The following is a 22,651-nucleotide window of genomic DNA, read 5'->3' on the forward strand; positions in this document are numbered from 1 at the left end:
CATATATTAATTTATAAATTCAATTTCCCCCCCCTTTTTTTTTAAAAAGGGAGGAATTAAAAACTAATTTAAATACTGATCTGGGGACGGGGGTGGTGGTGGTGGTAGGTGAATGATGATGTCATGGTTGCAAACCAGTCAGTACCATCCAGAGCTGGCTTTTGCTGTAAGCTTGGAGAACCAATTTTTGAGATGTTGCCTCCAAAGAGAGAAAAGTAAGCTTTTCCTTGGGGGATGTCTAAAAGCTCAAAAACAAACAAACCCCTGAGGTGGGTACATGATGGCATGGTGTTGATTATACGATGCCGCTGCAATCGCGCATCCAGCCTGGGGCTTTCTGCTGAAGCTGTGGAGAAAAACAGTCAGGAACTGACCCTGACTTTTTCTCCAGAGTGAGGTGAGGATGTGCAAGAAAACCTCAAGACAGCCTCTTGCCTCCTTCTGGAGTTGCAGTGGCCGGGCGGTGCCTGGTGGAAGGTGATCTGTGATGGTTTGCCTTCCACCAGGAAGAAGGCAGGGTGGCTCCAGCCCCTGGTTGGTCACCCAGGAACCCTGTGTTCCCTTCTTGGCATCAGTATTTGAGCTTGAGGTTCCAGCGGCGTCGACACCCCCCTGAATACCTTGAAGGGGTCTCTAAACTAGCCCAACTGCTCAATAGATGGGGCATCCATTATCTCCTTTGCTTGTTCCTAAGAATAATGTCAACAGGTGCTCTCTAATTACTACCCACAGACTTGTACACCCACAGTTCACGCAGCACTCAGTATTGCTATTATTATTATTATTATTATTATTATTATTATTATTAGCGCTCTGGGTGGTTTATAACAAATGGAACAGAAGCACTATGTGGGGGGGGGGCTGGTAGAAGATCAGGAAAATGCTTTTTCTTGTTATCAAAGCACAACTTTAGGGAAGATGTGAACTTCTTATACTTGAAGAAGGGATCAACAAAGAGCTGCATTTTATTTGGGTTTAAAAATCGCCTGGCAATGCCATGGACGTCCCACTTCAAAATGCAATACCAGGCAATATTAGACTTCGGGAGCATAGTTGCCAAAGGTACTTCTGCATCTTTTCAATATTGTTTTAATCCCTGCAAGCAGGATCTGAGGTGTCATAGGCCCTTTCTACACCTAAGGGTTATCCCAGGAACATGGAGGGATTGTCCCTGCCTGCTCCTGGGATCCCCTGTGTGGCATTTGGATGCACAGGAATGATCCTGGGATTATCCCAGGATATAGGGCTGGTGTAGACAAGCCCATAGTCATTAAAGGGCCAACCTTACAGTGCCAACCTTACTCAGTGCCAACCTGCTGGTGCTGCCGCTATTCACGTGACCTTAAGCAGTCACTAGGCAGCCATTATAGTAGACTTGAGAAATGCAGATTTGCTGGTGTTTCTGACCTGGTGCATTTCCAGATGTAAGTAAAAGCATGGCTGAGCATGAATCATGGGCTTCATTGGGAGGCACCATGGCCAGGGAAGGGAGGACATCTACATTCATCTGTGGGAGATCTTAGGGTGCTTCCAGATGGCACCACGAATTAAAAGACATTGTGCAGCTATTCCATCTTTCCCCCTTAACAAGAGCTATTCTCAATGCAAATCTCTTTGCATTAATGCAGCAAAAAGAAGGGATGTTGCCGAAAGGGTGGTGAGTGGGCTTATTTCATGGCCAGTTCATAAGCCTGGGCACCTTGCATATACATGTAGGGGTTATTATTGAGGAAAGTTTTAATTATTCCCAGTGGTGCTCTTACGACCAGACTGTGGGGCTGAAGCCCCACTCAACAGAATAAGCAGGCGGACTGCTAAATGCAATAGGGCTGGCTTACCACATTTTGAAGTGAGTAAAATAAGACACATGGCCATCTAAATAAGGTGGTCGGGATATCATTAGGGCCATTAAGTCTATGCTACACTTTCTTGACACCACCCGTTATTACCCTCTTCAGCTGTGATGAATTTCAAACTTGTCACTATCTCCTTTCCCTTGAGGGAAAGTGCCTCTTGATACATAAGGCATTCACCCATTAGATTGGAACTGTATTAGTATACCATAGGATGTTACTTCTGATTGAAATGAACAAGGGAGAAAAACCCATAAAATGTGGCGATTTCAAACCAGGTTGGTTCCAATGAGCCATCTCTGCTTGCATGGGGGAAGACCCTTTACTTTCGCCTGGCATGCTACTCGGCCATGCAGGTCTGCCGTGATGTGGATGTGGCATTAGTTTCAGCATGGTGTCCAAATTTTGTGTGCAAATATTGTACAGGAGCTGATATCCACTCTTCATCCAAACAACACAGAGGTAAGATATGGTTCATTTCATCCACTTGGAATAGAAGTTCAATTGTTGTGTAGCTCTAAAGACAAATAGGTATAACCAGAGCTCTTCTGCCCTGTGCAAAATGTATTTGAGTCACTCTTAGCGATGAACATATCACATTTATTGGGACCGTGTTTCACTGCTTAATTAGAATCCCCCCCAATATTGAATTCAGATTTAACAACCTGCAACTTATATTGCTTATTTGCCTCTTCTGTATAAAAATGAAGTATAGGTTTGATTTATTCAAGTCATGCAAAGGTGAACCAATTGTGTAAAAAATATCAGCTTGTCATATTTTTATTTGTATAATATACTCTAAAGAGTTAATTTAAATTCCAACCCCAGCCCCACAGAATATATCTTTAGAGAACAAAATGTAAACCTTTAGTGTGGTTCTGCACTGGTAATTTCCCCCAATGTTGGATGTTCGGGGCACAGTAGATGCAATCCATAACTAGTTGTAGATGGTGGGCCAGAGAGGTGGTGTAGCTGAGTGGCTGTAGGTTGACCTATTAAAATCAGGAACATTCTGGTTCAGATCACATTTCTGCACTGACCTCATGAGATCATTTTAGGTAAGAAATGCAGTGAGAGAGCAACAGTGCAATCCTATACACGTTTACACAGAAATGTGTTTAGAATTGCAGCCTTAAGTTCAGAACAAAAATAAAACAAAAAGATATGGAAAATAGGAACTCTGATCAAGGCATCCCTTCAAAGATGTCTACATTGTACACTAAAACCAGTTTCAAACCATTCTGATTATTAAGGTTCCGAAACAGTCTCCTCTCCTCCTCCTCCTCCTCCTCCTCATTATTATTATTATTATTATTATTATTATTATTATTATTATTATTATTATTATCATGGTCATCATCATTGTCATCATCATCATTATCACTTTTCTTGCTCGAGGTGGTTTTTCTAGACAGATATGACAGGCTTTGTCAGGTCATGCTGACTTTTACTGGTTCAGGAATTTCCTGACAATTGACTATGTTTTAAGTATTACTGCTTTCTGGATGTTGGTATTGATATATTTTGGTAGGCCCAGTTTCTGAATGTTTTCCATATAGTTTTTTTTGATGTGATGCCAGTGACTGATGTGACTAACGGAATAATTGTGACCTTTTGCTGTTGCCATAGCTCTTTAACTTCCATGGCCTGTGGTGTATCCTTTTCTCTTTTCCTCTTCCTTTTCTACAACATTTTTGTCAATAGGTATTGCTATGTCAATGAGGTATGGTTTTTCCCCCCCTATAACTGTTATGTCTGGTCACTTGCAAGGTTTTGTCTTGTCTGTATGGATTGTTCTGTCCCAGTATATTTTATGACCTGCATTTTCCAAGATTGTTTCTGGTGAGTATGTATAGTATGGTGTAGCTTGTTTGATGAGGTTGAATTTGAGAGCCGTTGGTGAATTATTTTTGTGTCTGTCCATATAGTCTGTTGTTGTTGATGATGATATGTCCCTTAGAGGCAGGATTATAGGAATTGAGAAATACAGGGGAGGGTATTCTGTGAGGAGAATGGAAACCCTGACTGTTTCTTATCTCTGAACCTTTGACATCTAGCTCTTGGGCTTTCATGTTTTTCTTCCGAACGAGAAATGATGAAAACTCAGCCTTGTCATGATTGGTATTCAAAGTAATTTTCTTAGTCCTCAGCACTACCACTCCTGACACGTTGAATGACAAAATCCCTTGTTTCATAAACCAGATTAAAAATTCTAAAATTCTACAAATGAACATCAGCATTTGATAATTGCATTTTAAATTGATAATTTTTCAGTTCTGGAGCAGGTGGGTTGGGGGGATATCAGATTTTGGCATAGATAAGGCCAGAACTTAATGTTCTGTGGGGCTGCTGCCAAACAGCAGACAGGATTGCAGTTTAGGAACCCAGAAGGCTGCCTAATATCAAGTCAAATCATTGGTCCATCTAGGTCAGTATTGTCAATACTGATAGGCAGTGGATCTCCAGGTTTTCAGCCAGGAGTTTTTCCCATCCTAAATGCAGATCCCAGGTTTGAATCTGAGGCTTTTTGCATGCAAAGCTTCTGGTCTTCCATTGCACTAGAGCCTTCCAGCTGTAGATGTACAGATTTTGTTAAACCCATTCCGTCTGTGTTTCGTGAATTGCCAGGTGTCTTTTGTTCCATTGTATGCGCATTGACGGAATCAAATATTTTTTAGGGATCCATGAGAATATTGTTCTACATCTGCAAGTATACATTAGCACAAATGAGCATGAGTGCAAGTACAAATGCGCACACATCCTACCCAAGAGTAAAAAAAGAAGCAAAAAACCAGTCTGCAAGTCCGTGGAATAAGAGTTGGTCCACTGCAGAATCTGCAGGTTGGGTTCAGAGAAATCCGAATTCATTTGGCTCCATTGTGGATTTCTTCGACAGCCCTCTTCCAGTCTCCATGTTGTATGTTACAAATGCAGACCAGTAACTGATTTAGAATTAGGGTGGAGAGGAATCTCAATTAGTTGGCATTTTCGTATCAATGGAATGTTGTACTGGAGTTCTGCAACTTCCCAATCTCTATGAACAACAGTGGGGCAAAATGACACCATATGACTGATGCTTTCCAAATGTTTTAAAGCACAAAATCCGTATTCCATGTTTGGTTCAGGATGATGGGAGTAGCAGTCCAAAACATCTGGAGGGCACCACGTTGCCTACCTATGCTCTAGACCCCTCCTACTGGAATGAATTCAAATTGTGCTGCGAGCAGCTGAATGTATTATTGATTCAACCAGGCCCTTCTTCAGAGGAAACCAGGGTGCCCAACATGGATCTGTACCATGCTATCCATGGAATAAACCAAGGAGGTTAGGGTGAGAGATTGTGACTGGCCCCCTAGTGTACTTCACAGTTGAATGAAGGTTTGGACACAGGTCTTTCCATTAGTGCCAAGGTGAATTAGCGCAAATGAGAGTTAGCACAAGTACAGCAAAATTCTAATTTCAGAAAATCCAATGGTGTCAATGAGCAGATAATGGCAGGAAAGATGGCAGACCATCTGTGAAACTCAGATGGAATGGATTTAGCGAAATCCACACACACCTGGTAAAAATATGAGGAAAAGTATACAGGTAAGATTCTACCACTTGGCTTTCTAAAAAGTAGTGCATTAATAGTATCAGCATACAATATAGTTTTTGTATTTCACTTCTGAATGTTTTGTAATGCTTCCTTGGCCTTAGCTAGACCTAAGAATTATCCCTGGCAAATGTAGGGGTCATCCCTGCCTGCTCCTGGTATCCCCTGTGTGTCATTTAGATGTACAGGGATGATCCTGGGATGATCCCGGGATAAAGGCCTGGTCTAACCATGGCTCTTGTCTCCTTAGGCTTCCTAACCACAACATTTCTTGCTACTGAACTGCTGTGGTTTCTCCCAGTTCTAATATCTGAGATACTTTTAATGCAGCAACTCCCAACATTGCTGATCACTGGTCATACTGGCAAAGCCTGGTGGGGGGTTGGGTCCAAAACATATGGAGGGCACCATGTTGGGGAAGGCTATTTTAATGCCAGGCTTTATATAATTTGGTTATTAGCCACCACCAGTTATTTGAATTCTGCTCCCCATTGGAATGGGCAAAGAGCAAAGCTAAGGGCTCATCCTAATCTCCAAAAGTCCTGTTCTGGTTCCTGGTATTTCATCAGGGATTATGTGATAGCTTTCCAGTTTATCTTCCCAGATATAAGCAACAAGTACTTGTATTGTTTTATTTCTGTGCCTCATACCAAATGGTTGGGTGTCGTAAGTATGGAGGAAGTAAACTTGTGTTATGGGGTATAAGATTTTTCTATGTCTCTTATAATTTCAGGATTCCGATGGAGCTGAACGGGCATTACAGCAATACCACGGGAGAGTTCATCATGCTTGGCTTTTCTAATCTGCCAAAGTACGAGATCCTTCTCTTTGGGGTGTTTCTGGCCATGCATTTGGTCACACTGTCAGGTCACCTGACTATCGTGGTGATGACTTTGGCTGATCCCATCCTCCACACGCCAATGTATTTCTTCTTGCGCAACCTCTCCTCCATTGAGATCTGCTATACACTGGTAATTGTGCCCAAGATGTTGACCAACTTCTTGGCCAAGAGCCGGAAGGTCTCACTGCCTGAGTGTGCAGTGCAGATGTATTTCTTCATTGCCTTGGGAACCTCTGAGTGCTTCTTGCTGGCTGTGATGGCCTATGACAGATATGTGGCTATATGCAACCCATTGCGCTACACCCTTATCATGAGCCGAGGACTATGCCTTCAACTACTTGTGGTGGTTTGTGCCAGTGGCTTTGTGCTCTCACTGGGACTCACTGCACTGATATTTAGGCTGCCCTTCTGTGGCTCCCATGAAATCAACCACTTCTTCTGTGACATCCCACCGGTGTTGTTCCTGGCATGTAGTGACACCCACACAGATGAAGTTTTGGTTTTTGTTGCATGTTTGCTGGCTCTTCTGGTCCCCTTCCTGTTAATCCTGACTTCCTATGTGTTCATTGCCAACTCAATCCTGAGGATCAAATGTTCCCAAGGCCGGAAAAAGGCCTTCTCCACTTGCGCTGCTCATCTGGTTGTGGCTGTTCTCCACTATGGCTGTGCCATTTTCATCTACATCCGGCCAAAGGCCAGCTATTCTCTAGAGCAAGACAAGGTGGTCTCCCTGATCTATACTAATGTTACCCCCATGCTATATCCTATGATCTACAGCCTCAGAAACAAGGAGGTCAAGGGAGCATTGAAGAAGGTATTGGGGAGAAGGGTCTCATTTCAGAAAAACATGAGCTTTTGACTGTGGCATTGGAAACCCTTTGGGGATTATATTTTTCCATGGTTATAGGGAGTGCTCACCATACTCCTTCAACTGAACAATGGAACCAAACATTTAATGTTTTGGAATTCATCGCATATATGAAATGAATATGGCTGCAATGTTTCATCAGCTAATCATGATGTCCCCAGTCTTTTTTAAAAAAAGAATATCATTTTTAATACAAATGCAAACTCTCTCTCTCTCTCTCTCTCTCTCTCTCTCTCTCTCTCTCTCTCTCTCTCACACACACACACACACACACACACACACACACACACCACACACACAGGCAGCAGGATGCCTCTTAGAAGGGGGAAAAGAGGATGCAGAACTACAATGCTGGATCCGATCTAATGTATCATATTTGTTTTTAATTATACAGAAAGCTGGGATAAAAAAAGTTGTTGTTGTTGTTGCCTCTGAAACTGTAGCACAGGGGGAGCCTCCCTAGCCTCCCTGGAAAGGGAGTTCTAAAGCCTTGGAGTAGTCACCGAGAAGGCCCTCTCCCATGTATCAATCAGGTGTGCCTGGGATGTTGGTAGGATTGAGAGAAAGGCCTCCCCAGAAGATCTCAGAGCACGGCCGGCTGATATGGGAGAATTCATTCTTTCAGATAACCTGGACCTGAGCCATAGAAGGCTTTATAGGTGATAACCAGCACTTTGAATTGTGCTCGGAAACAGACTGGAAGCCAGTGAAGCTGTTTTAACAGGGGAGTTATATGCTCTCTGTAACCAGCTCCAGTCATCTGGCTGCAGCTCTTTGAAGTTTCCGAACAGTCTTCAAAGACAGCCCCAGATAGAGTGTTACAGTAATCCAAATGGGATGTAACTAAGGCATGTGTCACCGTGGCAAAGTCTGACATCTCAAGGAATGGGCACAGTTGGCGCACTAGTTTTAACTGTGTAAATGCATTCCTGGCCACTGCCAAAACCTGGGCATCCAGGCTCAGGGCTGAATCCAGGAGTACACACAAGCTACGAACGTGAGTCTTCAGGGGGAGTGTAATCCCATCCATCACAACCTGAATCCCTATTCCCTGATCTGCCTTTCGACTGACGAGGAGCACCTCTTTGATGACAAATAAATAAATAAATAAATAAATAAATAAATAAATAAATAAATAAAATTGATTTTAAAGGGTCAATCTGCTGTTGTATATCTGGATGTGTTGACTTTTGATTATTTGAAACTGTTTTTGATGTTACTTGCTATACATTGACTCAATGATGCCTTGACTGCATGGCGGAAAGATGATAAAGAACATTTATGAGTAAATAAGTAATCACACCTTTAGTGGAAGCACCTCTTCAAGCCAAATAAAATACTCCTTCAGGAAAACTCTTTGGCTCTGATTCAACAGAACAGACACAGAACTTCTAATAAAAGCTGAAATGCAATATGTTTGGCAAGGAGGGAAGCTGTATGTGAGTTTTTGTGTGTTTGTCTGAAGCCCTCCATTCTAGGGTGACCAACTGTCATGATTTCCCCGGATTTGTCCAGTTTTCCGTTCTATCCTGGGTGTCAGGGGGGATCTTCTGTAATTTTCTATAATGTCTGGGAATGACACACTTTCCCCTTTAAGGCTGGCATTAGCATGGCGGGGGGAATGCTGTGCTTTCCAGAGGCACGTCATTAGCCCTCACTGCTCCAACCAGGGTCTTAAAGGGGAAAACATGTCATTCCCAGACATTATAGAAAAGTCTCCAATTGGAGCAGTGGGGGATGTAAGGTGGGAATGACACACTTTCCACTCCCCCTTTAAGGCCCTAATTGGAGCAGAGGAGTCGAAAGCATGCTTTCTGGGGCCTCTGGAAAGTGCACCATTCCCCTTCACCATGACAGCCACCTTTAGCATGGCGGTGGAATGACAAGCTTTCTGGAAGCCCTGGAAAGCACACTTTCTTGCCCCCACCCCGGGTGTCCTCTTTTTTGGTTTCACAAATATGGTCACCCTACTCCATTCCCCTTTCCAAACCACTACCCAGCAGGCTTTTGGCTTTTTTAAAAATGGCCACATTTTGTGGCAACCCTAAGCTACGTGTTTAACTCAACATCCTCAAATCCCTCACACAACAAAATACCTTCTGAGCAAAAGACTAACTTCTAAACTCCAGATATAGGACACACATGTCCTTAAACCTGTCTAGGTTATTTTTATTTCTGTTCTTCAAGTTTCCTGGCTGGGACAAGCTGGGAATTGTAGGCCTTTTTTCTGTCTAAACCTGCCTAGGATTGCACCTTTAAGATACATTTGTAAGGATACATATATATTCCTAAACCGTTTCTAAACAATCTTACTAAAACCCAAACCTCTTGATAACATTGATGTTTACAATAACATACATATAAAAACTTTCCAGAATCCCATCACATTCAGGCATGTTTGTGACATAAGAATTATTTCTCTAATCCTGTCTGTTTGTTCTCCAAAACATGTACGCTTGTATTTACAATTTGAAAATTTCCTTCTTGTTACCTTATCTGGTTGCTTTCTTGATTTTATGAACAATCTAAGTGCTTTATTATCCTAGGTATTTATGATTCTGGGAGTGTTAGGTCACTGTGAACCTAATATGGGTTTTTATTTATTTATTTATTTATTTAAGGATTTTTATGCCGCCATTCAGCCAAAAAAGGCTCTCATGGCGGCTTACAAAAGTATTTCTTGACAGTCCCTGCCCACAGGCTTACAATCTAAAAGACATGACACAAAAGGAAAGGGGATTGGGAAGGAGGAGGAGGAGGGGGAAAAGGAAAGCAAACTCAGGCACTACAATCTTAGTTGGAAAGTTCAGCAGTTACAGTTGGTAGCAGGAGGGAGGGGGTTCTCAGCTGGAGCTGGACCCAGGCACGGTGGAGAGGTGCCTGGCTGCTGCTTCCTCCCTCACTGGTGGCCTCTCCGGAGACAGTTGGTAGCAGGAGGGAGGGGGCTCTCAGCTGGAGCTGGACCCAGGCATGGTGGAGCGGTGCCTGGCTGCTGCTTCCTCCCTCACTGGTGGCCTCTGCAGAGACAGTTGGTAGCAGGAGGGAGGGGGCTCTCAGCTGGAGCTGGACCCAGGCACGGTGGAGAGGTGCCTGGCTGCTGCTTCCTCCCTCACTGGTGGCCTCTGCAGAGACAGTTGGTAGCAGGAGGGAGGGGGCTCTCAGCTGGAGCTGGACCCAGGCACGGTGGAGCGGTGCCTGGCTGCTGCTTCCTCCCTCACTGGTGGCCTCTGCAGAGACAGTTGGTAGCAGGAGGGAGGGGGCTCTGAGCTGGAGCTGGATCCAGGCACGGTGGAGAGGTGCCTGGCTGCTGCTTCCTCCCTCTCTGTTGGCCTCTGCAGAGACAGTTGGTAATTGGGTATTGACTGGGTACTTCTATAACACTGACCTCTTGACATCTCAAGTTCAAAAACTGCCACCTTTTAACTGGAATTCATTTCTTCTAAGTTGAGAGTAATAATAAGCTAATCATGAATTACTAATTACTTGGTACTTTTGTCCCCCACCTGGGAAGGCTCAAAGATATTTCAAATTTTTATTATTTTTGTATTAAGAGGCCGAGTTGAGTAGTATTGGCTTTTGGAAGTCCATATTTTCATCGAGGTTTTTTTTTTTTTTTTTGAGGCATCTAATTAATGAAATTCCTAATTGTGTAGCAGGGGCAAAGTTTTGGCCACAACATGCACTGACCCCGTCTTTCATGCCTCTACAGCCCACAGCTTAATTGGGTTGGCTGAGCTTTTCCTATAAGGAATATTGAGTGATTTTTGAGACTAATTTTATTTCATATAATTTCAACATTATTAGAAATGGGGAAAAAATGCAATTTCAGATTTTAATGTTTATGAGCAGCCCCACATAAAATGGCAGCTCTAGACAGAACAGAATCATTAGAAAATCAAAATCAGCAATCATGAGCTGGACATATATTAAGCCATTCAGTTCAACATGTAATAACAACAACAATACCAAAATATCCAGAAAACAGTCATACTTAAAACATGCTTAATAGTCAGGAAATTTCTAATAAATTAAAAGATTTAAAGTCCTGATATAGGAAGGTACCATGTTAACCTTATTAAATGATATTAAGAAAATTTCCAGTAAGTCTTGCAGGAATAATTATTCTCTTTCATTATTGTTGACACCCTTGTGTCTTCAGCTTGTCTCCAACGTGTAGAGAGAGGGATACTCATCAGACGCACATAACTAGGTGGGGCAAATATAGAAAGCTCCAAAAGTTGCCCCGAAACCACGTTCAGACACCCGTTCCGGGCAAAAACGTGTATTGCCAAAAATGGGCCATAACGGCAGCTTCCCAATGAGATAAGTGAACCAAACTCACCAGATGCACATAACTATGTAGGACAAATATAGAAAGTGCCAAAATTGGCCCCAAACTACGTGTATTGCGCAAAATGGCCGTAACGGCAGCTTCCCAATGAGGTAAGTCAACCAAACTCATCAGACGCACATAACAAGGTGGGGGCAAATATAGAAAGCTCCAAACGTTGCCCCGAAAACACGTTCAGGTACCCGTTCCGGGCAAAAACACGTATTGCGCTAAAGGGCCGTAACGACAACTTCCCAATGAGGTGAGTCAACCAAACTCTCCAGATGCACATAACTAGGTGGGACAAATATAGAAAGCTCCAAAAGTTGCCCTGAAACCACGTTCAGGTACCCGTTCTGGGCAAAAACGCGTATTGCGCAAAATGGGCCTTGATGATAACTTACCAATGAGATAAGTCAACCAAACTCACCAGACGCACATTACTAGGTGGGACACATATAAAAAGCTGCAAAAGTTGCCCCAAAACCACATTCTAATACCCGTTCCGGGTATCAGAATGTGTGTGTGTGTGTGTGTGTGTGTGTGCGTGTGTGTGTGTATGTGTAAATGTAAATGCTAACATATAGCACCTGTTAACATAATTTTTTGCCTACAGTGTAGATTATTCATTTCTCACAACACTTTGGACATTTGAATATACCACGAGAAGCTTGATTTATCTCAAGGCAAGAGAGATGGTACCAGTCCTGACATGCTTCCTCGCACAGAACCATGGTGTCCTCCTTGGGTTTCTTGGACTGATCACCCATTAAGCACAAAGACCAAGATGAAATGTAATACTGTTGTATTGCTGAAGACAAGAACTGGATTGTAGAGAATGCTCCTTTTGGTGATTTTCTAGAAACAGGATTATTGAATTGCTTAATTTCTCTCTGATTTATTTGCTTCTTTATTCTCTGCTGCTGTCTCTGCATTAAACTTGGCTGTGGAAGAAATGATTTGTGCTTGAGAAGTTCATTTGCAATCCACTGCCATACAGGCACCATGTCTGCTGGGAAAGGGACAGGTGAGCCACTGCATAGCACATGTGCAAAGAGACATACAAAAAGTTTGGTTGACTTACCTCATGGGGAAGCTGCCGTTATGGCCCGTTTTGAGCAATATGGGTTTTTGCCCGGAACGGGTATTGGAACGTGGTTTCGGGGCACCATTTGGAGCTTTTTATATGTGTCCCACCTAGTCATGTGTGTCTGGTGAGTTTGGTTGACTTACCTCATTGGGAAGCTGCCGTTACATATCGTTTTGCGCAATATGGACTTTTGCCCGGAACAGGTATCTGAACGTGGTTTCAGGGCAACTTTTGGAGCTTTCTATATTTGTCCCACTTTGTCATGTGCATCTGGTTAGTTTGGTTCACTTTTCTCATTGGGAAGCTGCCGTTACGGCCCGTTTTGCGCAATACACGTTTTTGCCTGGAGCGGGTACCTGAACATGGTTTCGGGGCAACTTTTGGAGCTTTCTATATTTGTCCCACCTTGTCATGTGCATCTGGTGAGTTTGGTTGACTTTCCTCATTGGGAAGCTGCCGTTACGGCTTGTTTTGCACAATACCCGTTTTTGCCCGGAACGGGTACCTGAACGCGGTTTTGGGGCAACTTTTGGAGCTTTCTATATTTGTCCCACCTTGTCATGTGCATCTGGTGAGTTTGGTTGACTTTCCTCATTGGGAAGTTGCCGTTACGGCCCGTTTTGCGCAATACGCATTTTTGCCCGGAACGGATATCTGAATTTGGTTTCGGGGCAACTTTTGAAGCTTTATATTTGTCCCACTTTGTCATATGCATCCGGTGAGTTTGGTTGACTTTTCTCATTGGGAAGCTGCCGTTACGGCCCTTTTGCGCAATACACGTTTTTGCCCGGAACAGGTATCGGAACGTGGTTTCGGGGCAACTTTTGGAGCTTTCTATATTTGTCTCACCTTGTCATGTGTATCTGGTGAGTTTGGTTCACTTACCTCATTGGGAAGCTGCCGTTACGGCCCATTTTGCGCAATACACGTTTTTGCCCGGAACGGGTGTCTGAACGTGGTTTCGGGGCAACTTTTGGAGCTTTCTATATTTGCCCCACCTAGTTATGTGCGTCTGATGAGTTTGGTTGACTTACCTCATTGGGAAGCTGCCGTTACGGCCCATTTTGCGCAATACGCGTTTTTGCCCGGAACGGGTATCTGAACGTGGTTTTGGGGCAATTTTTGGAGCTTATTACATCAGGCTCACCTAGTAATGTGTGTCTGATGAGTTTGATTAACATACTTCACTTGGAAGCTGCTGTCCCTGCCCGTTTAGCGCAATATGCCCTGTGCGCGGAACGGTTATTGGAACGCAGTTTCTTTGCACGTTTTGTGGCTTATTGCATCCCTGCCATGGAGTTATGCATGACTGGTGAGTTTGGTTGATATCGCTCGTTCAGTAGTGGCCGTTTTGGCCATCCCATTCTGTTCCGGACGTTGTCTTGGGAGTTCTGGGGTTAATAGCGATATAATATTGGCATGGTTTTAGTCCTAAAATATTGTTCCCAAGTGTTGGTAACACATGACACTGTTTTTGGTATGGTTTTTTAATATAATGGGGCCGTTCCGGCCTGTTCCGTTCCGTTCCGGCTTTTACACCGTCCCGCAAAAAAATTATTTCATTCAGGGGCTTTCTTCCTGATCACTCTGTACACAGCTCCCTTTACGTCCTTATTTCTCAAACTGTAGATCATGGGGTTGAGCATAGGAGTTACCACCCCATAGAATAGGGAAATCAGCTTGTCCTGGTGGGAATCTACACTGGTGTTATTCTAACGCTTTGAATGGGTTACTGTGACGCATAGCGTCACGTGACCCTGGGTCTCCAACGTTGTAAATGAGTCGTACTTACAGTTTCTGTTTCTTAGTTCCAGCATGGCTACAGATTCATGTGCCTTCCTAAAGCTTTTAAAACTTGATTTTGTTCTGACTTTTATACTGTTAGTTTTACTCTACCCTGTGCTTGTTTGGTGCATTCTCTTCCCCTTCTTATTGTTTTATTATGATTTTATTAGAATGTAAGCCTATGCGGCAGGGTTTTGCTATTTTATTGTTTTACTCTGTACAGCACCATGTACATTGATGGCGCTATATAAATAAATAAATAAATAAATAATAATAATACCGGTAATTCTCCTTTCGCAACCCAGAGCTGCTGAGTTTGCTCCGCCCACTTCCTGTTCTCCTTCCTTCGCCCCGTTTGCTATCTCATCTGCTACAGCAGATAAATCACACCAGCCTTATACTGTGCAATCACTGACAATTGTATGCAAAGGACTCAGAAGTTTTCCACCTTAGAATCTGCTTTTATTGTGAAGTACTCCCATGCATCCTGCCTTAAAATTTGAATTAAATTGGGTCATCGGTTGATTTTTTTAAAAAACATTTCCCCCCTCTTTGCAAAGGAGCTGTAGCTCCCTGCAGGAAAATTAACAAGGGTCCAAAGTCCAAAACTCATGACCAGCGGGGCTTAAATGCAGCTGCTGCTAAAACTTTTCAATTTGGTCTCCCATCCAAACCCTGACCAGACCCCACCCTGCTTAGCTTCAATAAAGTGGCTCGCTCCTGTGCATTCATGCAGTTCCCTGGGACTTGTGTTAAGATGTTTTGGGAGGGAGGGAGTTTGTGTGTGCTTATGACTATTGCTCTGCATCTTATCTGCTACAGCAGATAAATCACACCAGCCTTATACTGTGTAATCACTGACAATTGTATGCAAAGGACTCAGAAGTTTTCCACCTTAGAATCTGCTTTTATTGTGAAGTACTCCCATGCATCCTCCCTTAAAATTTGAATCAAATTGGGTCATCGGTTGATTTTTTAATGATTTTTTAAGAAACATTTCCCCCCTCTTTGCAAAGGAGCTGTAGCTCCCTGTAGGAAAATTAACAAGGGTCCAAAGTCCAAAACTCATGACCAGCGGGGTTTAAATGCGGCTGCTGCTAAAACTTTTCAATTTGGTCTCCTATCCAAACCCTGACAAGACCCGACCCTGCTTAGCTTTAGCAAAGTGGCTGGCTCCTGTGCATTCAGGCAATTCCCTGGGACTTGTGTTGAGATGTTTTGGGAGGGAGTGAGTTTGTGTGTGCTTATGACTTGCCCTGCTCTGCTGGCTAGGAATGAGGCAGGCAGTGGGCGGAGCAAACCCAGCAATGAAAGGATTTAACAATGTGCCCTGCAGTAACGTTACAGCTACAGAGAACCGATACAGAGAACCACGTTAGAAAGGGACACTAGCAACGTTATAAGATTAGTGTAGATCCGGCCCTGGTCAGAGGAAGATTTGCCCTGAGGCCGAAGGTAAATGGACATGGCTGAACCATAGAATATACTGACCACAATCAGGTGAGAACCACAAGTGGAGAATGCTTTGCTCTGCCCCTGTGCTGAGCAGATCTTCAGCACTGCCAGGCCAATACGGATGTATGTCACCATGATGAAGATGAAGGGCACAACCAGGATGGGAATGCCTCGAGCAATTGAGAAAATCTCATTGATGCGGGCGTTCAAACAGGCCAATTTATAGACAGCCTGAGCCTCACACGTAAAATGATTAATGATGTTAGGACCACAGAATTCCACTGGCATGAAAAATATAGGAACTACAGTCAGCAGGAAAGCTGTAATCCAAGATGAGGCCACCAAAATGACGCAGAGCCTGTTGTTCATCATTAAAGTGTAATGAAGGGGGTGGCACACAGCAGCAAAACAGTCATATGCCATGACAGCTAGAAGGAGACACTCAGTCATTCCAAGAAAGAGGCCACAATTCATCTGAACCAAACAGTTCATGACAGAAATAGACGTTCTGTGAGTTATGCAGTTAGCCAGGACTTCTGGTACACTGGTAGTAGTGTAGAAAATGTCTATCAAGGAGAGGTTGCTGAGGAAGAAATACATAGGGGTGTGGAGGTGAGAGTCAGCAACTATGACTAAAATCATAAAACCATTGCCAGATAGAGTGGTCAAGTAGACAACCAGAAGAAGGCAGAAGAGCACAATCTGAGCCCTGGGATGGTCCGAGAGTCCTACCAAAATAAATTCCGTTACCATTGTCTTATTTTCCTCTGTCATAGCCTTCTTGTCTGCGAGGAACGAAGGTGAGAGTTGTTGGAGCTATTCTAAGACATTTCAATAGAGTAAAGGGACTCAGATCACAAACCAATGGTAGAACATTATTCCAGATAATGAATCAAGTGCTGTTAGAAATAAAGATATGAAAGGAGCCTTTTGGAGATTTCTTGGGACACTGGTGGTGGTCAGCAATTAAAATGAAATTGTTTAGAAGAATGGTGTATGTGCAAAGTGCTACTCACTCTGCAGGTCAAGACTGCACAGTCTCTATTGACAAAGCATACTTTATGGGATCCATGCACCTCATGAACCTAAGAAGCCACCTTATACTGAGTGCAACCAATGTTTCATCTAGTCCTGTGTTATCTGCTCAGTTGGGCAGCAGCATTTCTCTCTATCTTCTCACTGGAAAAGCTGGGGATTGAAAGCTGAGACCTTCTGCATGCAAACATGTGTTCTACCACTAAACAGGAATCCTTCCCTGACTTTCAGGCACTTCAGCTCTGGGTCCTAGAACAAAACTCAATGGATTAATTCCACATAGAAATCCAGACACAATTTGCATTAGCAGGACATCAGGCTGGATTATTCAGGGTCACATTCTGGAGAAAGCCATGGAAAGGCCTGAAGTCCCTTAAGGAACAACAAGTAACCAAACATTCATCATGCCAATATGATTTTTTTGGGCATAATTTTGTGAAATCTAGTGAACTTTTAAAAATGACAACTTCAGGTGCTGATTTTCACAGTCAAACGTGAAATACAGGAATTTAACTGCAGAGTACCACACACCTTTCCATTGGTTGCAACTTTTCCATTTATTTCACTGAAGGATCACACCCAAAATTCATTAATATGCAGGGCATTTCTAATCAAGAATAAGGGTTTATAGCAGGTACAATATAGACGAGACAGTTCATAACTGTCCCTCCCTCATGGTGCCACCTGGAACAAGTCACTTCACCCTGCTGCATGGGGCTTCTCGGGAATACTCAATTTTCTTAAAATAAAAGAGGGTTACACTTTGATATTCAAAAACTATAGCCTTAGACAGAAATTTAGGTTTTTTTCCAGAAAAAAATGATTCTTACCCTCTATCTCTCACACACTACCATTGCATTCAGAATGTAAAATGCAATATCAGGCCTTGAACTTCAATGAAATGTTGTTGTTGTTGTTGTTGCTAATAATAATAATTATTTCATTTCTATACTGCTGAATAGCTGAAGCTCTCTGGTCGGTTTACAACATGTTCACTTCAAAGTTCTCATTTAAAAAAATATTTATGATTTTCAAAAGCAAATTCAAAATAGGAATATTTGGCTGAGATTCCCCTGCCTCAAAATCATTCACACTCTGCTAAAACCTATTCTGGAGAGACATGGATTAGTCGTTGACTAAAATATCCATGAGATGCCATTGAATGAGGGCCAAAACCAAGATAGCTTTAAATTTATGTCTAGCAGTTACGTCTTCATTTTCATTTTTACTCTAGAGTAGGTGAGGGCCCATGATTCAGACCCGGACTCTAGCATGGGTGGTAGGGGGGGCTTTTAAGATCTGGTTTGAGCTCCCTCTGCTTATATAAAAATGAACAAAATACTTCACTGCCAGTCACAGATTTAAAGTAATGTCTGTTTTGTCCCTGAATGCTTAATTCTACAAATTCTTTCTAAATGTCTTACACAAACTCTTACTAAAGAAGAGTTAAAAACAACAGCACTCACCTGAAAAACAGGTGTATCAGAGTGAATTAACTTCAAAAGGGATGAGAGACACCAACTCTTATTTAGATCCTGTAGACATTTTGAAGCAAGTGATCTCTCAGAAAACTCAGAGAATTGAGAAACTGAGGGGAAATTGGTGCTTCATCTGATATATTTCCAAAGAAGGCTCTTTTTCTACTTCCTATTACAGTCTGCCATTTCTGTCTATGCTATGATTGTGCATATATCAATATTTCATAACAAGGTGTCTTAATAAAACAGTCTCATTCCCTCTTGGCTTACATACCATTAACGTTATCAGTTGGTATTTCCCTCAGGAATGTGAGCTGCTGTTTCACTATAAAAGAACTAATAATAACTGGTCATTAATTAAACTCTATGAGTTCTTCTACTCTGGACCCTAAACAAATACTCTGGTATTTTAGAATGCAATTCTATGCACGCTTACTTAAGTGTAAGCTCCACTGAACTCAATTGGACCCACTTCTGAGTAGACATGTACAAGATTACACTGGCAATTGATTAATCATATGCCTTTAAACCATTGGACAGATTACAGTGAAATATATTTACAAGTTGCCAATACCTGCTTATAGAGGACTTTTTTTTGATAGTGAAGGAAGTGAAAAATAAATTAATAAGCAAGAGCTAACACTCACTGTTGGTAGGAAAGACCATCTTTCATTTTTTTTTATTCATTCCATATTACAACAACATATCAGAGTCCAAAACAATAGTGCCTTTAACTCACATCTCCACTGGTTAAAAATGTCCCCTCACCACCAGATCAATTTAAACTTATTTTTAATGCATTTTCTCTTGAGCTTTAGGAGAGTGGCAAAAACGTTTATTCTGCTGTGCCTTGTTCAGCTTAACCTACCTGCTGTAGTGGTGTATTTTCAAATTGATCCAGTCTTTTTATGCCCATCTCTTGCTGCTGTCCAGACACATAGATTCTTATGAGAAAAATAATAATAAAATCTATTGCGAGAGGAAGGCGAAATAACGAGACAAGACAACAAGATTGGAGTTAAATAGGACCACATTTATTTATGAGGTTTCAGCGAGGAAAGATGGAGGCCTAGGCAGGCATCCTATCTTGGCTAACGACTTGGCCATAATTGGGTTTGGGAGATCCATTCGTATCCTGACAAGTGACACATGTTTACCGCCACCTGTCAGGATTCCCCTTTTGGGGAAGGTAGGCCTTCCGATGTCACTCCCCCTCAGGTTACAAAACTCTGAGTGAGTAAGGTTAGCCTAAGTGGTAAACCTTATCCCATCACCTGGTGCCACAGGACTCCCAGGTGTGGGCCTCAGGTGTTACCAATCACCTCAACGGTGCTTTATGAATGCACACCAACCTTATTCTTGCTCCCGATGCCCGCATGCCTGCCCCTTCAAATGTGACCAAATGGAACCAAATTAACCTATTAATACACCCTCACTGTCTTACAGTGTGAAGTAGGTGAAAAAACTCCAAAATTAAAGGATTTGAGAGTAAAAAGTTCCTACTTGGCCCTCCTAACGGCAACCAGCGAACCCACACTGTCTACTGGGAGGGAGGGAGGCAAAGCTTTAAATAGTGGTGCTTGCCCCTCCCAACTCAGTGGCACCACCATCATGAGGCCAATAGCAAGGCGCCATGGGTCCTGTTCGCCTCCCGCGCAATCACTTCCCCACACTCATGTGAGCTGGGCGTGGTGATGAAAGCTTTTCTGAGGCACAGTACAACAGACGTCTCCCCTGATTTCCCCAGAAGGCGCTCGCTCCTTCAGGATGGACCCTTTAGACCAGCCTTTCTCAACCTGAGGCGCTCCAGATGTGTTGGACTACAACTCCCAGAATGCCCCAGCAGCTGGCTGGAGCATTCTGGGAGATGCAGTCCAACACATCTGGAGCGCCCCAGGTTGAGAAAGGCTGCTTTAGACTCCAACACTCCAACACAGGGGGCTGGTGGCACAGCTGTGTGACCCACAAGCGGGTGTCCCTGGAAGGCCCAGCCTCACAGGGCCAATGTACACAGTGGTAGCCCATGTTTTGGAGAAGCCATACTGCAGTGATGCCCACAGTGGATCTCCTCCCGCAGTGGCCCTCACTTTCCACAGTCTGAGAGACTAAGCAGGTAGTGGCTCCTCCTTCTCCTTACTACTGTCAGCTGCTTACTTTCCTTCCCCCCTCTGCTCCTCTGGACAACAGCGGGGAAAGGTGGAGGTGAGAAATTGAGCAGTGGCAACCAGTCACTACTCACCACCTCTCTCCCTCCAGGTGTCCAGCAGTGACCCTGCTGGGGCATGGGCCTTGGCAAATGCCTACAGTAACAACCTAGCTCTAATTGTTTCACCCGTACCTTTGGCCTCTTTCCCTCTCCTCTTTCCCCTTCTTCTCCCTATCTTCCCTTGCCCCATAACTGAGTGGTACTGAGTGGAATTCACATATCTTTGTCCTACCTAAATGACTGCAACTCATCATCTTAGACATTAGCTAAGTCCAGATGCTGGGTTAGGTGCGTATGGGCTGCCTAGGTTGAGGGAATTTTATTGTGTTTTGTGAATAGTGACAAGATATTGTTATCTTCACAAAATTGATGTGCATATTATGAAGGAGTAAACATTGCTTTGTTGTGGATGTTGCTAAAGAGGGGTTCCAATGAAAATCGCAAAAAGAGATTTTTGTTAATATCCTGGGGTTAGCATGTATGGGTGAAGTGGAAATAAACTTTGTAATTAGTGAATACCTGTGATCATCGTGAATTGTTTCATTTCTTGCTTACCTGTCCATTTTTTCTCTTTTTCCAAGAAGAACCATAAGACCTTTAAAACTCATCTTCTGGGGGGTGGGGGCGAGAGTGGGGCAGACCCTTCTTTGGGAAGAGGAATGTGTTATGCTAACTGGCAGGTTATGGTTAGCAGATGTTCTGCTCATGATACATCATTAAAATTATACTCACAAGTCATACTTATAATGTCATATTCAATGCAGCAAGCAATAAACATACTATTTATTTATACAAGATTTTCTAAGCTGAGGTGTTTAAAAAAAGTGATTTCATTGTTTCAGGAAGTGCAACCTAATGGAAAAGGTATGGATTGTGCACACGTGAGGGGAGAAAATGTGTATTTCTAGATAGGAAAACTGATTGTGTGGAGGGACCTAAGGTAATGAATGACAATTCCTTAGTGATCACATAGTGGTATCTCTTTTAATAGCATTTTATTGAGTATTTATTTATTGAGCAGAAAATTAATCAATAATTTTCTATTGTATTTGTTCTGCATAGTTTGGTGTTGTCTTGTACAGCACCTTAAGGGGTGACTTAAAAATAATTTTAAACAAAATTAAATAAAATGCATTCAAGAGTAAGGAGGCTAGCAACCTCCTAATAGTTTTATGTTCACATACGTTGATGCCATGCACAATATTCTGGAAATTAGTTCAGAAGCCCCATCTGATGAAGAATTCTGAAGCTTGTTTCTGAATGAGAAGGTGTCTCAAAGACCGCATCATGCTCATTATGGTACATCCACACTGGCTGCTTTCAGACCAATTCAAGATATTGGCTATCATGTTTATTTTCCTAATTGGCCTGAGTCCTGCATACTATATGGATCACAGGGAGAAGCAATGTTTCTTTTTTCTTGAATGCCCGATTGGTTGGTTGGATGCCAGATTGGTTGGGTAGATCCCAAACTCTAAATTCCCTCCTAGAAAGATCTATTGAGCTACTTTTTCTTTTTCTCTTGTCAAAATATATTTCTGTACCCAAGGAACTGGATTCAGACTGAAATCAACGGTACTTCAATTAGTCATGTCTAATTTGGTCTCATATGTTTCAGTGGGTCTACTCTAAGTAAATCTGGATCCAACCCCAAGAAGGTAGTGAATGTTAAAAGGAAAGTGAGATGGTAGTGTTTGGGCATGCATGTATAGATGATGCCCAGGCAGGTAGACAAACTGGGGACCTGGTCTTCACAGTGCTTAGTTGGCGCCTCCTCCTTCCAAAACACTGCGGTTTTAGTCACCCATGGCAAGGGGGGGTAATCCCAACACTGAGGAGGGAGCACAGGGTTTCTGGCAGCCATCCAGGTACTGGAGCCCCCTCTCTTTCTGGTGGAAGGTGACCAATTGCCGGACACCTTCCACCAGGGCCACCCCCGAATTGGACCCTGGAATGATGTCAGATGACGGAAGAGCTGTACTGACCTTGCTGCCAATGAAAAAGTCAGGGTAAGTGCCTGAATTTTCCAATGCACCACTTCGCAGGAAAGACCCATGGTGGCTGAGAAACTGTGGACACATCATTTATTTTACACAGCACAGATTTGTAGCTACC

The 22,651-nt window shown here is 43.0% G+C and overlaps 2 protein-coding genes across 2 annotated transcripts; one reads left to right on the top strand and one right to left on the bottom strand.

Moving 5' to 3' along the window:
* The first annotated feature begins 6,188 nt into the window (after nucleotides 1-6,188).
* Nucleotides 6,189-7,148, top strand: LOC134393914 (olfactory receptor 10K2-like). Its single transcript, XM_063118942.1, has one exon. The coding sequence runs from the start codon at nucleotides 6,189-6,191 to the stop codon at nucleotides 7,146-7,148; it is 960 nt and encodes a 319-aa protein (XP_062975012.1).
* A 6,988-nt stretch (nucleotides 7,149-14,136) lies between these two features.
* On the bottom strand, nucleotides 14,137-16,591 carry LOC134393915 (olfactory receptor 13H1-like). Its single transcript, XM_063118943.1, has 2 exons — nucleotides 15,805-16,591; nucleotides 14,137-14,273 (listed from the first exon to the last, which is right to left on the bottom strand). Exons 1-2 carry the CDS (start codon nucleotides 16,589-16,591, stop codon nucleotides 14,137-14,139), a joined length of 924 nt encoding a protein of 307 aa, XP_062975013.1.
* Nucleotides 16,592-22,651: the final 6,060 nt, after the last annotated feature.

This window comes from Elgaria multicarinata, chromosome 3 (assembly GCF_023053635.1).
Source record: "Elgaria multicarinata webbii isolate HBS135686 ecotype San Diego chromosome 3, rElgMul1.1.pri, whole genome shotgun sequence".
Classification (NCBI taxonomy): domain Eukaryota; kingdom Metazoa; phylum Chordata; class Lepidosauria; order Squamata; family Anguidae; genus Elgaria; species Elgaria multicarinata.

What these genes read in the sequence shown, in the direction of transcription:
- LOC134393914 (XM_063118942.1), top strand. Translation starts at nt 6,189, where the DNA reads ATGGAGCTGAACGGGCATTACAGCAATACCACGGGAGAGTTCATCATG.
- LOC134393915 (XM_063118943.1), bottom strand. Translation starts at nt 16,591, where the DNA reads ATGACAGAGGAAAATAAGACAATGGTAACGGAATTTATTTTGGTAGGA. An exon ending in CATTTACCTTCGGCCTCAGG is followed by an intron (nt 14,274 to 15,804) that starts GCAAATCTTCCT and finishes ACACCAGTGTAG; the next exon opens with ATTCCCACCAGGACAAGCTG.